The 15,048-nt window shown below is 38.8% G+C and overlaps 1 protein-coding gene across 3 annotated transcripts in view; it reads right to left on the bottom strand.

The window, feature by feature from the left end:
* The window catches only part of LOC126184668 (muscle calcium channel subunit alpha-1-like), a 601,154-nt gene that overhangs the window by 7,821 nt on the left and 578,285 nt on the right, over positions 1-15,048 (bottom strand). For all 3 annotated transcript variants that reach the window (XM_049927151.1, XM_049927152.1, XM_049927153.1), the window contains exons 38-40: positions 2,578-2,697; positions 2,370-2,410; positions 1,318-1,448 (exon numbers count right to left, since the gene is read on the bottom strand). In XM_049927151.1, the coding sequence (XP_049783108.1) occupies positions 1,318-1,448; positions 2,370-2,410; positions 2,578-2,697 (292 nt within the window). The remainder of the gene's footprint in view (positions 1-1,317; positions 1,449-2,369; positions 2,411-2,577; positions 2,698-15,048) is intronic.

The following is a 15,048-nucleotide window of genomic DNA, read 5'->3' as shown; positions in this document are numbered from 1 at the left end:
TGATGATGAAGACTTCAAGGACATAGGACCCACTGAGTTGGTTTTAAAAAAGCCATCTGCTTTGAAAATTACTGATAAACTCTGACTGAAGCTGTGTAGTGTCAATCCTCCAAGCGTAAGCGTGTGTCGTAGTCGTAATGTGCTTCACCCATGGGAAAGACACTGTATTGTAAAACATGGTTGCAAACATCAATTTAAAAAATTTTCTGTTGCTTTCTGGTTTTCAGTTGCTTAACAATGGGGTGCTGAAACTTCATATGGAGAAAAAAAGGGATCTATTGGACATGAAATATAGGGAGCCAAAATACAGGCATTTTTACAAAAACCTGCAGTGGGACATCTGAGGTTAATGTGCCAGATTTGTGTCTCAACTTAATAAAAATTCATGTTCTGTTTCCTTTTTAAGATGAAAGTAATTAGTTCACAAAAATATTATTTTGTATCTTGTTATAATTTTCTTTCATGCAACTTTTGGTTTCTAAACAACCTTATCCTTACAGCAGAATACAGAGTGATCTGGAATAATGCTGTATATCCATTGTTGTACAATGTTTTATCATTTTAATACTTACTTATTTTTTTAAAAAAGAAAACTATGCTTAGCACAATTTTTAAAAACACAGCCAAGTATTTTCAACAGTCTGTATGGACAAACAATACAGTCTGCCATTACATTATTATTTTGCAATAATTCTCTGGAATTAACAGTTTTTGTTGATTTCCTAAAAATGGCAGAATGTGCCATACATCATTATTTGTGCATATGCTTCACTTATACACTGTTGTCATATCATAATATAAATTACACCACTAATGTATAAAAAGTGTGTTTGGTAGTGTACTCATTCACATTGAAACTATAATCTGAATTAATGTTCTGAACAGATTCCTGCTATGCAGAGGTTACTGAATCGATGATCAATGTCTGATGATGCAATTTATATTACTATATGACAACAATGTATAAATCACGGTTTTATCACCTGACAAAAACAATTTTATATTTCACTTAACTTGGTGCTGTGAATACTTTTATGAACCTGATGATCGGGTGATTAAAACTGGGTGTGTAAATATGGTATTTTACCAGTAGCTCAAGGTGATAATAAGAAAGTTTTTTAATGCCATTTTTTAGCCACAAAACTTGCTACAAACTATGAAGTTAATTTGTGGTTTAACAGCTGTGGTACTAGTATTAAATAGGGTACATTTAAATAAAGTACAGGCATTCACAGAAAGAACTCTGTATTGTGTTTCAAACTGTATGGTTATAAAAAAGGTTGTGACTGACACCAATGTTATGAAGCTTTAACTTACCCTGCCAACAAGACTCTCAGCTGACCCAACAACTTCAGGAAAGTTTGGCCTGCGATCAGCTGGACTACCAGGAAGGGAATGCGACAGTCTTTCTGTACCAAGACTCCCATTTGAATCTCCCACCCTTGACACTATAGAAAAGAACAGAGTTACTAAACAGAAAAGTGTTTACTGACAATGAAATCCTCACTGAAAAGATACAAGATGAATAATGTTACCACATCACAACATTTCCGTGTTAACTTGTCATGCGCCACAAACTGAAAACAGCATGCACAAAAATGTGCCCACACATATTAAATATTTGCACTATCTACTGAATGGTGAAGTAGTTATTTAGTCATGCAAATATCAAAAGAAAATTTTATATATTAATAACGTTCATGAACTGTTTATTAAGCTTATTCTAAAATGAAAATTAAAGATGTAATAGGAACAAAAAGGAAGTTGTTCATTGGGGCTAACCTCGGCCATGGAAAGATGCTCTATGTGTGGGAGGAGAGTGCCTTCCATGGTTTACAGCAAACATCACTGTGTTAGGCATGAAGCCTGCTACAGCTACTGCCATAGCCTGTGCTTGAGCCAGTTTAAGACCACTTGCAATGCGTGAAAAGCTGGATGATGTGTCCCGTCCCATGCATCCCAGACGAACACGCCGGGGAGGTGGCGTTGGGGGAGTGATCTCAGTGCTGTATTCATCGCGTAAGCTGCAAGGGATCAGGATATGTGTTAGTAGTTAAGTTAAGTAACTGGAATTCCATTGGTTAACAGTCAGAAGGCAGCTGGTAAAAAACCATTATGAATCCCCCCACCCCCAAATCTCAAATCTCAAATCTCTCTCTCTCTCTCTCTCTCTCTCTCTCTCTCTCTCTCTCTCTGTGTGTGTGTGTGTGTGTGTGTGTGTGTGTGTGTGTGTGTGTGTGTCCCTTTTTATCATCCAAAACATCTCCTCCTCTTCCCTCTCTCTCTGCTGCTTTGTCATGCAGATACATGCTCACACACTGTGGTGGTGTTACAGCTGCAGCTGAAAAGATAAATAGGAATCTGCTTACCATAGCTGTTGGGTTGTATAAACTGGCCATAGCCAGGTTTGCTGAAATTTTACAAATATAATTTACAAATGTCAAACTCATTTGTTTACTTAAAAAAAAGATTAAGGAAGCAAAATAAAATTCTAATTTAATACATCTGATGTTGATTTTTACAACTATTATATAATGAAACAAAACATGTTTTGAAACAAGGTGCTGCTGAACTTACCCAATGACCCGATACGGGCTATAAGATTGGTCTGTTGGATCACCATTTGACACAGTCAAAGAATGGAGAGGAATTGACTCTTCACCCTTTGGTACAACTGCATCTTGTGTTCCTGTTGAACTGAACAGCAAGAAAGCAAAACATGTCTTAAAGTTGTGTTTGTAAAGGATGAGCTTTTTTCAAGCAACAGAGAAGAGCTTTAATAACGTATTGTTTATGACAGTATAGATTAATATATGATTTTCCTTAACACTATTTGTAGATATCATAACAAGTTGGTACAATAATGATCACTGTAATAATGCTGATTGTCATATGCATGATTCTAAAGCAGCAAGTGAAGAACAACCTCTTGCATAAAGTTTAAAAAAGTTCACATTTGTTTTAAATTAATTTATTTTTATTCTTACTGGTACACAGTCTGCATGCAGAGCTATATAATAGGTGTAAACATAAACACCACTCATGGAGTAGACCTTAGGCCTGTTCCAACCTGTGGCCTGCTGCCTGTACAGCGGTACGAGGAGAGATCGATGATTATGGCACATGTGATCAGCATGTCACAAATCCCTCAAGTTGTTATCACCAGTTGATGAATCCTGATGGAGCTGCTGCTTCTTTATTCAAGCAGATCCTTATTTGGCCTCACAAGGTCTGAGTAGACTCTGCACCAGACCACCCTACCTCAGAAAAAATCTGTTGTGGTGCTAGGAATTGCACCAGAGTCCTTCTGCATTGAAGGCAACAATGCAGTGTGAGCAGAGACAAAGATCATTTATCAGTGATGAATAATAGCTTGCCTTAATTTGGGATAAATGAAAACACATGAGAAGAGGAAAAAATGTTGTAGCTTTTGAACACAGAATTAGTTGAAATATGATATGAAGTGAGGAAAAACACATAAGCTCAATAGAAAATGGCTAAGAATGTGAGAAAAGGCAGCAAGCGGAAGTATATTGGTTGTAATATTAATGATGTTTGTGGGAATGGTGTTGGTGGTAATGCTGAACAATTGGAAAGGTTTGGCACCAGTGGTAGTTACATGGGTAGTAACTAGAAAGAGATAATGGTGATATGCAATACTGATGTTGCAATGACTGAATAAGTGATCGAACAATAATGCTAACCTTGCAAAAAATTTTGAGTATGGATAACACCATTTCTGGATGAAATGAAAGCCATGTGTTTTAGTCTGGAGCAGTGCAATGTGACAAAAGTGTGGCATATCACAGTGAGATGCAGTATTTATTTTTATTTTTATTTTTTTTTTTTTTTTTAATTTTAGGAGGAAAAGGCAAGGCATTCTTGGAAGCAGACTCATATGTAAAATGCAAAGTATAATTATTAATTATGAAGGGGCTGTTGTGGTGATTGACATATTTTTCAAGAAATTCTGTAACATGTACATACCGTGAAAATAATACAATCTGTCAGAGTGAGAGGATAACAATTGAAATGCTGGTACTGCTGTTTATTATTAGAGTAAGATTACAACTGAATGAAACTTGATTCAGTATAAATGATCTTTACATTGCAGGAGAACCTGATCACTATTTTTTGTAATGAGGGAAGAGCTGGGAAAAAAAAGAAAGAAAGAAGCTGAAATTCTAATTTGGAATGTCGCAATATCTCAAGAATACCATTTCTGAATATATGACGCATGAGTGACTTATCACTTGCAATTATTTTCTCTAGGTGACAAGTGTTACATGATTACAATCTTCGTATCCTTCAATATCTAAGTCTCAAAAATTTATCATGCATCAAAATGCAGTGGTTTTATGTCATGTCTTCACAAGCTTGTACTGGGCACACAGAATCAAAATGTGTGACTATAGAGATAGAATGTGTAATTATAGCACAGGAACATACCATTGCTGATAAAAAATTGTGTTAAAAATGAGTTGGAGATGCTTGTTGCATCAAAGACAATTTAAGAAGCTGAATTCGTCTAGCCATCTGCCTGTCTAGTTATTATTTTGAATTCTAAAATGGATAGCTATGCGGGTTAAAGCTCCACTTGTGGTAGGGGAGGGAGGAGTATGCTGGCCCCAGATTGAACCCACCCAGCAGGTTACCAATGGAGGTCAGTGTGCCGGGAAGCCTGGATGTGATTTTTAGGCAGTTTTCCCACATCCCATTAGGTGCTCAAGATCCACTTCAATTGCATGATTTGCAAACATTTAGAAAAGTTTTGCTCACTTTCACGTGAATAACACTACATGCAGACAGTAGAGCAGGTCCGGCCAAACGCTGCAACGTGTGCAGACATGCGGAAGTGCTGCACATGTGCGACAGCGAGCAACAGCGACATCTGTTATTAGACATGAGTCCTAAATGAATGGTGGTGGCTCCACGTCCCTGAGGTACAATCAAGAGAGCAACAATCCAGTCTCGTTTACCTCTGGTGACTGTAATCTTAACAGAGAAGTACTGAAAAATGGCAAGTACTGTGAAAAAGCAAAGGACGGGAAATCTATGTTCTCAGTCATTTAAAAATGACTGGGAACTGCAATTCTTTTTTGTAGCCATCAGTGAAAGCTCACAGCATTTGCTGTGCCGCCGAATAATAGGCATCCAGTGTAAGTTTTCAATTGAAAGACATTACAATACATATCACAAAGACGAGAGTAGTGTACTCATCAGTGAAGAACGGCAAGCAAAATTAAATGTCCTTCAGAAAATGGATGAGACACATCAACTCGATTTTACTGTATGTCAAAGTAACTGATACTTCTTGAACTTTTAGTTTCTTGTGTTACATTTATGTCTGTTTTACTGTACGCTGTACAATGTACTATTTTCAATTTTCCAGAATGGCAATCATACTACATCTTCACTGTGAGAAATTTTTAAAATTGCATTAAGAATTGCACAATCTGGGAAACACTTTTCCGAAGGGGAGTTTGTGAAAGGGTGTCTAATTGATGCTGCAGAACTTGTGTGTCCCACGAACGTTAGCAGGTTTCAAGAAATCAATCTATCCAAACAAACAGTGACAAGACGTATCAGTGCTATGGCCAGTGATCTGCACAGGCAGCTAATAAATAAGGCTAAATACTTTGTTGTTTCTCTGTTGTGCTCGATGAAGCAACAGATCTTACAGATACAGCCCAGGCTGTGATATACATACAAGGTGTTGATAACGCACTTCGTGTAACAGAGAAGCGACATCTGTGCGTAGAAACATGCACTACATGAACGCTGATGGCTGCGGTGTGCACGCTGTGACCTGGAAGTTGCACATGTGCAGGAGCACCACACGCATGCAGAATTTCTGGCCGGCCCTGCAGTAGAGGGTAACAGTTTGGTGACATGAAAGGAGTCTGACCACCCGTTAAATTAACCATACCAACTCCATTAATAACCATGCCAACCTTGTGCTCATATTTAACAAAAGCACAAGGAAAAGAGGAAGATAAAAGAATTAAACAGATGTTCACATTTCCATCCTCCCCAGTTTACTGCATATGAGCCAAACAAGTACATAAGAACTACGAACATTTTTTCTTTTAAACTTTCAATTCTTTCCTTAGTTCTAAACATAATGGAAACTTTGTAAATGTGAAGACACCTAATGATAGCCGTATTTAATGTAACAACAAATGTTGTGTGTTCAAGCATCAGTAATAATTAGTAAGAACTGCATGTCCATCATACTACACATATTGACAGGACTGAGCCCATCATACATGTTTTCAGACTATATGAAGCATAAAGTTTTTAAATCATTTGTAGTGAACTATAAATAAATAAATGGGGGGTATCTGTTTGACAGTAACCAAATTATATTCCTTTCCTATCTAGCTGAATGTAGTTGAACTTTTTAAGACTGGGGACAAAGCATGGGGCCAAAGGGCAAAACTAAAAGTTATAAGATAGCATTGCTAAACAAAAGTGCAAAATATCACTGCAGTAGATAGCTGGCAGAAGAGATTACAACAGGCATTATCCTTTTTAAGGAGAAATACTTAAAAATTTATAAGCATCCCGCTATCTGTCATCTTATGATAGTGAATTCGGGAAACTGTCTACCACTGTTGGTTAAATATAATGTTGTAAGTTGTAAAGATGTCAAAATAACATTCCTGTACATTATGCCAACTGAAATTTCATTCTTGTGTATATTTAAAAACTGTACACATTCACGAGATATCCATTCAGTGCTTATTTTCTATGGATGAATAGATAAATAAATCAGATACATTTAAGCTACCAACACATGCCACAGTGAGCTATGATTAACCCCCCCCCCCCTCTCTCCTCCCCCTCTCTCTACTGATATAATTGGTAGATGGTTCACATCAGCCATTTATATTACTGTTGGATGGAGTGTTTTTGATCAAATGATCACAAGTAGTGCCTAAGATTCTGTGCACTGAGGAACTACAGTATCTTAGCAGTACGTGTAGATGCACTTTTTACATGTATCAAGATAGTGTTATAAATGAAAACTGTCTTATAGTACTATAACAATGGTGAAATGCAAATGCCAAGTAAAAACTGATAGCATGGCAATATGGCGAGAAGGGGGGGGGGGGGGGGGGAGAGGAGGAGGAAGAAGAAGAAGAAGAAGAAGAAGAAGAAAAGACTGAGAGACTGACATGGAGATAGTATGGTACTTCACTATAGTCATACCTCTGAGGAACTGTGGCTTTCAAAGATTCAACTACTATGAGTACTATCAACTCTCAAAGTACAGGAGGTTCGTGATTAAAGTTCCAGTTTCAAAATGCTGTAGAAAGAGGACCACAGCTCAGAAGAATATCAGATTTGAACAAGGGGGGGAAATGTCATGGGGAAAAAATTGAGCAATAGATGGCACTGTAAGCTTTAGTATATGCACACCAACAGATGCACAGAACATGTCTGTTTCTCAGTTTGCTTCTGAGACACCCAACATGACTGTCTCTGCTAAGGAGACGGAAAACTGACTGTGCACCAGTAGCCCTACAGACGTTTTAGGCATGGAAGGGTGTGAAAAAATGCATTTGTCCGATGTCTGCTAAAGGGGCTCGAGAAAAAATGATTACAAATTTCATAAAGATAGGTTCTTTTGAAGTTCAGTGTGGCAGAAGGAGGAAAGTAGTTGATCTGATGTCTGTCAAAGATGTAGTCACAGCGTTAGAGAAGGGTTCGAATAATGTGTGCAAACATACAGTGCATTGGGAATTGCCCAAATGTCGGACATGTTTAGAAGGATGGTGCATAAAATCCTACAAAACACCTTGCATTGCTATCCACACAAAACCACCTGTGTTTAGGAGCTGCTTCCTGCTGACCTGCCAGATAGACAAATGTTCAGTCCAAAATTTCTCACTCATATTGAAGTGGAACAGATAAAGCTCATTTTCATCTCCAATGAGATGTCAATATGCAAAATTGTAGAATGTTGGCAACAGGAAACCCACACACACATCAACCAGTACCACTTCATTCTGCAAAGATGACAGCATAATTTATTGTAGGGTCACCACCCCCTGCCTTTTTTTTAGGTGATGAGTCCTGTGGATCCTGTTACTTGTACTGTTAATGGTAAATGCTATGAGAATCTTGTGCACCAAGGTCATTCCAACCCTTCAATAGTGTGGATGTGTGGTAGGATCATTTTTCAGCAAACTGGCACCCCCATGTACACTGCACAGCCAGTGAAGTGGTTGCTACAGAGGGATTCTGGAAATGCTAGTATCATCAGCCATAGTTTCCCTACAGCCTGGTCATTCATATCACCTGATCTTAATCTGTGTAACTTCTGGCTGTGGGGTTATCTGAAAGATACTGTGTTCACTGTACTAGTTATGAGTGAGCTGAATTGATGGCACACACTGATCTATTGTGCAACATGCTGTTTCTTGATTTTTAACTTGTGGCAGAAAACTATATGTCTTGTGCCAGTCTCACGGCAGTAACAAACTGATGTCATTTTTCTTTTTGTGCAGTTTTTGGTCACAGAACAAATAAAAATTGATTTCATTTTGCTTGTTATGAGGTTTTTGGCCTCAGGACAATCAAAAACCAATTTATAGCATCTGATGTGGTATGACCTTGTGGATGGGCTTACCAGACTAGCAATGTCACAACTGTTGACTGTCTATCTTGAACAGTCATGCACACTGAACAGTACAGATGGTGTAATATGTAATTCAAACCATAGGTGTCATATTGTAATTCACCTGTCATTTGTAGCTGACCCCATTTACATTAATATGCTTACAGAACTGTTTATTGGTAAAATTTTCATTGAATTTCTTTGGTTCCATGATATTTCCCCCTGCACCAGTATGTGCTGTTCAAATTTGACGTCATTCTTAGCAGTTGTTTGCTTTGTACAGCATTTTGAAACTGGAACTTTAATAATGGACACCCTGGATGTAATGGGAGTGATATTAGATACGAAAAGCACCTGACTCAGTACCACACCCAACTTATTATCAGAAGTACAATCATACAGGGTGTCAAACATTTGTTACTGGATTGAGGATTTCTTGGTAGCGAGAACACTGCAAGTTATCTAGGACAGAAAGTCATAATCAGATATAGGGGTAATTTCAGGTGTACCACAGGGAAGACATTGTGGACAATATTAATCTCAGACTTTTTGGAGATGATGCAATTATCTACAGTGAAGTTCAGTCTGAAAGCAACTCGACAAATACTCAGTCAGACGTTGATAAGACTTCAAAGTTGTGCAAAGATTGGCAGTTTGCTTTAAATGTTCAGAAATGTAAAATTGTGCACTCCACAAAATGAAAAAACATAGAATCTTATGACTATATCACTACTCACAAGTGGGATCAACAGAATCATACAAATACCTGGGTGTACTTTGCAGGAACATGAAATGGAACAATCACATATGCTCAGTAGTGTGTAGAGCAGGTAGCAGATGTCAGTTTATTGGTAGAATCCTAGAGAAATACAATCACTCATATGACACATCCCAGAATATTGCTGAAGTGTGTGGGACCTGTACAGGATAGAACTGATGGGAGACATTCAATATATAGAGAGAAGGGCAGTACGAATGGTCACAGGTTTGTTTGACCCACGTAGAGTGCCACAGAGGTGCTGAAAGAACTCTTGAAGGTAGACATAAACCATCCTGATAAAGCCTACTTACAATGTTTCAAGTACCGTATTTGAATGAAGACTCTAGGAATATGCTACAAGCCTCTACATTTCACTCTCATAGGGAGTGTGAGGACATCAGATTAATTACTGCATACACAGAGTCATTTAAACATTCATTCTTTTTGTGCTCAATATGTGAATGGAGTGTGTGTGTGTGTGTGTGTGTGTGTGTGTGGGGGGGGGGGGGGGGGGGATGGGGGGGGGGCACGCGAATGTATGTGTGTATGCGCTTCATGTTGTAACTCATGATATCTGTTAGGATTACTAATTATGACATACTATTTGATGGGATGCAGATCATATCATTTCACTGCCTAAGAGGAATACTGATCATCTGTAATGTGGAGTATTTTAATATCCTGTTGTAGTCTAAAAGTATTATGATATGGTATACACCATCCATCCGGAAAGTTCCTGGTTGAGTTTATTCCTAGTGCAAAAGTGACATCAGTGCAATAACTACTGTGGCAGTTGGAAGTAACAACTGTAAAACAACAGATGTGTTTTCATCTGGTCAGTTCTATGCAGACAGTGTTAAGTAGTGGACATGGTGCCATATTGTGTCAATGTTATGGTGTCAAAAATCACAATGGAATTACATATCTAAATCAAGAGTGCAAGACATTCTCCAAAATATGTTGAAAAAGAGAAAAGAGTGTGGATAGTTTTGTCCTGCACACCTTAACTCCTGAACAAAAACAACAAGGTGTGGTTGCTTGCCATGACTTAATAGAAATGCAATATGTGAACAATTCTTTTCTGGAAAAAAACTGTCATGGGTGATGATACTTGGTGCTACCAATACAAGCCTACCACAAAAAGATAAAGTGCAAAAATTCACATGAGGGGTTAATGCGACAGTATCAAAAATGAAAACCTATCATATATTACAATTATTGGACTCTTGCACGACGAATTAAAAAAACTATACGAGAAATATGAATTAAATCCACACAAGTCGGAGCAATGGTGTAGTAAAACAATGACCAAAGATGTGAAAATGAGTGCTTCATCCTCCAAAATTGATATGTTGTTAATTATTGCTGAGCTATGAGAGGACACAAAAATTCTGAGTGATGAAAACAGAAGACTCAACCTTAAATTGGAAGAGAGTGATCATCAAGTATGTCTTAATATCTCCAAACTCATGGAAAGATTGTCAGAAAGTGAAGCTATGACTAAAATGGCTCACAACAGGCCTAGCAGTAGATGGGTAAATGTAAAATGGAAGGGGAGCTCTTACAAACATATTAACAATAAACATAGGCAGGACTTTGTGTTACCATTAAATAACAAATATAATTCACTTCAAAATACAGACGACATAGAAACTGTATCAGCATACTCATCTGATACAGTGGTGCAGGACACTCAAAACTTAGTGAACAGCCAAGTAAGGTATAAGAAAAAATATAAAATCAAGATTTATTCAGACAGTTACACCAGAGGATTAGCAGCTATGTTAACGGAAAGCGGATCTTGTGTGATTAACAAGTTTGAAATATAAGGTCCCGTTAAATCAGGAGCTGGTTTACGATATGTTTCAAGATCAATCAAGAAAGAAAGCACAGCCCTTGTGGACAGAGACTTTGTAGTGGTAATGGCCGGAGCAAACAACGTCAGCAGAAATGAAAGGAAGATAGCTACTTTGACACTGAAGAAGACTCTCGGAGGGTTAACACACACCAATGTGATCTTGTTAATGTGCCTCATTGACATGATTTGCCCCAGTGGTCATGTGTGAATAAAGAAGTGGAGCAGACCAACAAGGAGTAAAAAAGTATCTGTGAGCACTTTAAGAATGTTTCCTTAATTAACACCAGTATCTGTAACAGAGAATGGCATACCAAGCATGGTCAACATTTCAATAATCTAGGTACGTGTTTTAAGTGATACAATTCTCGGAATAGTATTGGATAAGCTAGAGAAGGAAAAAAGACCAGTAATGTGTTTGGATTATGTTTCAACTGAGATGACAAAAGACCAGTAATGTGTTTGGATTATGTTTCAACTGAGATGACAAAAAACTTGTATGCATAGACCAGGCTGGGTGTTCTAGTAACATAAGGACACAACCTGGTCAGCTTCCATGTGGTAACATTAGGTCATGTCAAGTAGAGTTTAAAATATGCTACCTCAATATTCAGGGTATGGCAGATAAAAACTTAATAGTCAACGAATTTTCAAATGAAACCATTAAACATATTCTATGTTTAAGGGAACATTAGTGTAAAGAGGATGAGCTTGGGAACAAAGTATTAGATGATTACACACTACTTAGTTGCTATTGCAGAAAACAGCACTTACGTGGTGGGAGAACAATATATGCAAAAACACCACCTGCACCAAACTGTGGCAGGATATATCTCAATACCCTTTGTGATGAAATGCATTTTAAAATATCAGGTCTAGTAATTGCAAGCCTTAAGCTAATGGTAGTAGTAGTAGTGTACAGGCCACCTAGTGGTGACCCCCATATTTTTCTGGAGAAACTTGAGGAACTCTTAATGTACATATGTATACCAAAATGGAAAAAAATACAATATTGTCATTGGAGGGGATATCAATTCAAGTTTTGATGTCATGCAGGACAGAACTCAAAAATGTGCTTCGACAATTTAACCTGTACTATGTTAACATCGAGTATAGATTTAAGTGTCAGGAAGTCGTTTCTGAAAGTATTTGTATGGAGTGTAGCCATGTATGGAAGTGAAACATGGACGATAACTAGTTTGGACAAGAAGAGAATAGAAGCTTTCGAAATGTGGTGCTACAGAAGAATGTTGAAGATAAGGTGGGTAGATCACGTAACTAATGAGGAGGTATTGAATAGGATTGGGGAGAAGAGAAGTTTGTGGCACAACTTGACTAGAAGAAGGGATCGGTTGGTAGGACATGTTTTGAGGCATCAAGGGATCACAAATTTAGCATTGGAGGGCAGTGTGGAGGGTAAAAATCGTAGAGGGAGACCAAGAGATGAATACACTAAGCAGATTCAGAAGGATGTAGGTTGCAGTAGATACTGGGAGATGAAGAAGCTTGCACAGGATAGAGTAGCATGGAGAGCTGTGTCAAACCAGTCTCAGGACTGAAGAACACAACAACAACAACATGTTAACTCCAAACCTACCGGAGGCTCATCCTGTCTAGACAATATATTTACAAATATCAAGAGAACCTGCATGTCCACTGATGTAATTATTTTCCCTTTCTCAGACCATGATGCAGTATAACTTAGTCTTAATAATGTAACTTCAGACAGCATCAAACCAGAATCTAAAATTGTGATTACTAGACCAGTGAGCAGAGAGTGGATGGATAGGTTTAGACATGCCCTCACTTATTTCAGTTGGGACACATGTTTTATTAGGCCTCAACACTGCTCAGCTGATATTGTTTTCACCACGTTTTTCTCCGTATTTTTAAATATATTTGAAAATAACATCCCTCTGAAAAAATGTACAGTAATTACAAGAAAAGGAAAATGAAGGAATGGTATACTCCACAGTTAGGGCAACTGAAAAATACTGTTATGCTCTATTCTAGTCTGTAAAAAACCAGTAAATCAGAACTGTATAAAGAACTGTATGCTCAAGCTAAATACAAGTATAGGAAGGCAATACATGAAGCAAAGACACTGCATAACATAGTAAACATTGAAAAATCTATAAATAAATGCCAAAAGGCCTGGAGTGTAATAAACTCCATTGCACACACTAAACACAAAGAGTAAATCACCATTACCCCAGAAGAATTTAATAAATATTGCATTCAGTCCATTGAAGAAATTAGTAGTTCAATAAACAAACTCCCTGGAAATGCACTTAGTATAATGGACAGCTGCTTTGAAAAGCTTCCCCCAAGCACCTTCACTTTCATAGAAGTGAACCCAAATAATATCCTAAAAATAGTGAAAAATTTCAAACCTTCAGTTAGTGTTGATTACTATGATATGTCAGGTAATTTGTTGAAAGATGTTATTGACTGTGTGATTTGTGCTTTAACTTTTTGTGTTAACAAATGCCTAGTTGAAAGTAAGTTCCCCAACATACTAAAAATTTCTAGAGTTGTGCCCATATACAAAAAAGGGGAAAATAACTGTCCCGCTATCTACAGACCTATATCTATAACCCCAGTTCTTTCAAAAATTTTAGAAACAATTATATATGAGCAAGTTAGTGTCTACTTGGGGAAACTAAATATAATTAGTGCTAAACAGGAAAGGTAAATCCACAGCGGATGCAATGGACTCCCCGTAAAATTAGTCCTAGATGTGTTCGAGGCTAGGGATTATGCCCAAGCTACATTTTGTGACCTGAGCAGAGCCTTTGACTGTGTAGAGCATAGCACTGTGCTGAATAAGCTAGTTTACTACGGTTTTGATGACAAAAGTATAAATACACTCCTGGAAATTGAGATAAGAACACCGTGAATTCATTGTCCCAGGAAGGGGAAACTTTATTGACACATTCCTGGGGTCAGATACATCACATGATCACACTGACAGAACCACAGGCACATAGACACAGGCAACAGAGCATGCACAATGTCGGCACTAGTACAGTGTATATCCACCTTTCGCAGCAATGCAGGCTGCTATTCTCCCATGGAGACGATCGTAGAGATGCTGGATGTAGTCCTGTGGAACGGCTTGCCATGCCATTTCCACCTGGCACCTCAGTTGCACCAGCGTTCGTGCTGGACGTGCAGACTGCGTGAGACGACGCTTCATCCAGTCCCAAACATGCTCAATGGGGGACAGATCCGGAGATCTTGCTGGCGAGGGTAGTTGACTTACACCTTCTAGAGCACATTGGGTGGCACGGGATACATACGGACATGAATTGTCCTGTTGGAACAGCAAGTTCCCTTGCCGGTCTAGGAATGGTAGAACGATGGGTTCGATGACGGTTTGGATGTACCGTGCACTATTCAGTGTCCCCTCGACGATCACCAGTGGTGTACGGCCAGTGTAGGAGATCGCTCCCCACACCATGATGCCGAGTGTTGGCCCTGTGTGCCTCGGTTGTATGCAGTCCTGATTGTGGCGCTCACCTGCACGGCGCCAAACACGCATACGACCATCATTGGCACCAAGGCAGAAGCGAATCTCATCGCTGAAGACGACACGTCTCCATTCGTCCCTCCATTCACGCCTGTCGCGACACCACTGGAGGCGGGCTGCACGATGTTGGGGCGTGAGCGGAAGACGGCCTAACGGTGTGCGGGACCGTAGCCCAGCTTCATGGAGACGGTTGCGAATGGTCCTCGCCGATACCCCAGGAGCAACAGTGTCCCTAATTTGCTGGGAAGTGGCGGTGCGGTCCCCTACGGCACTGC

This window comes from Schistocerca cancellata, chromosome 4 (assembly GCF_023864275.1).
Source record: "Schistocerca cancellata isolate TAMUIC-IGC-003103 chromosome 4, iqSchCanc2.1, whole genome shotgun sequence".
In the NCBI taxonomy this organism is placed as follows: domain Eukaryota; kingdom Metazoa; phylum Arthropoda; class Insecta; order Orthoptera; family Acrididae; genus Schistocerca; species Schistocerca cancellata.
This window is presented reverse-complemented; position numbering and strand designations above follow the sequence as displayed.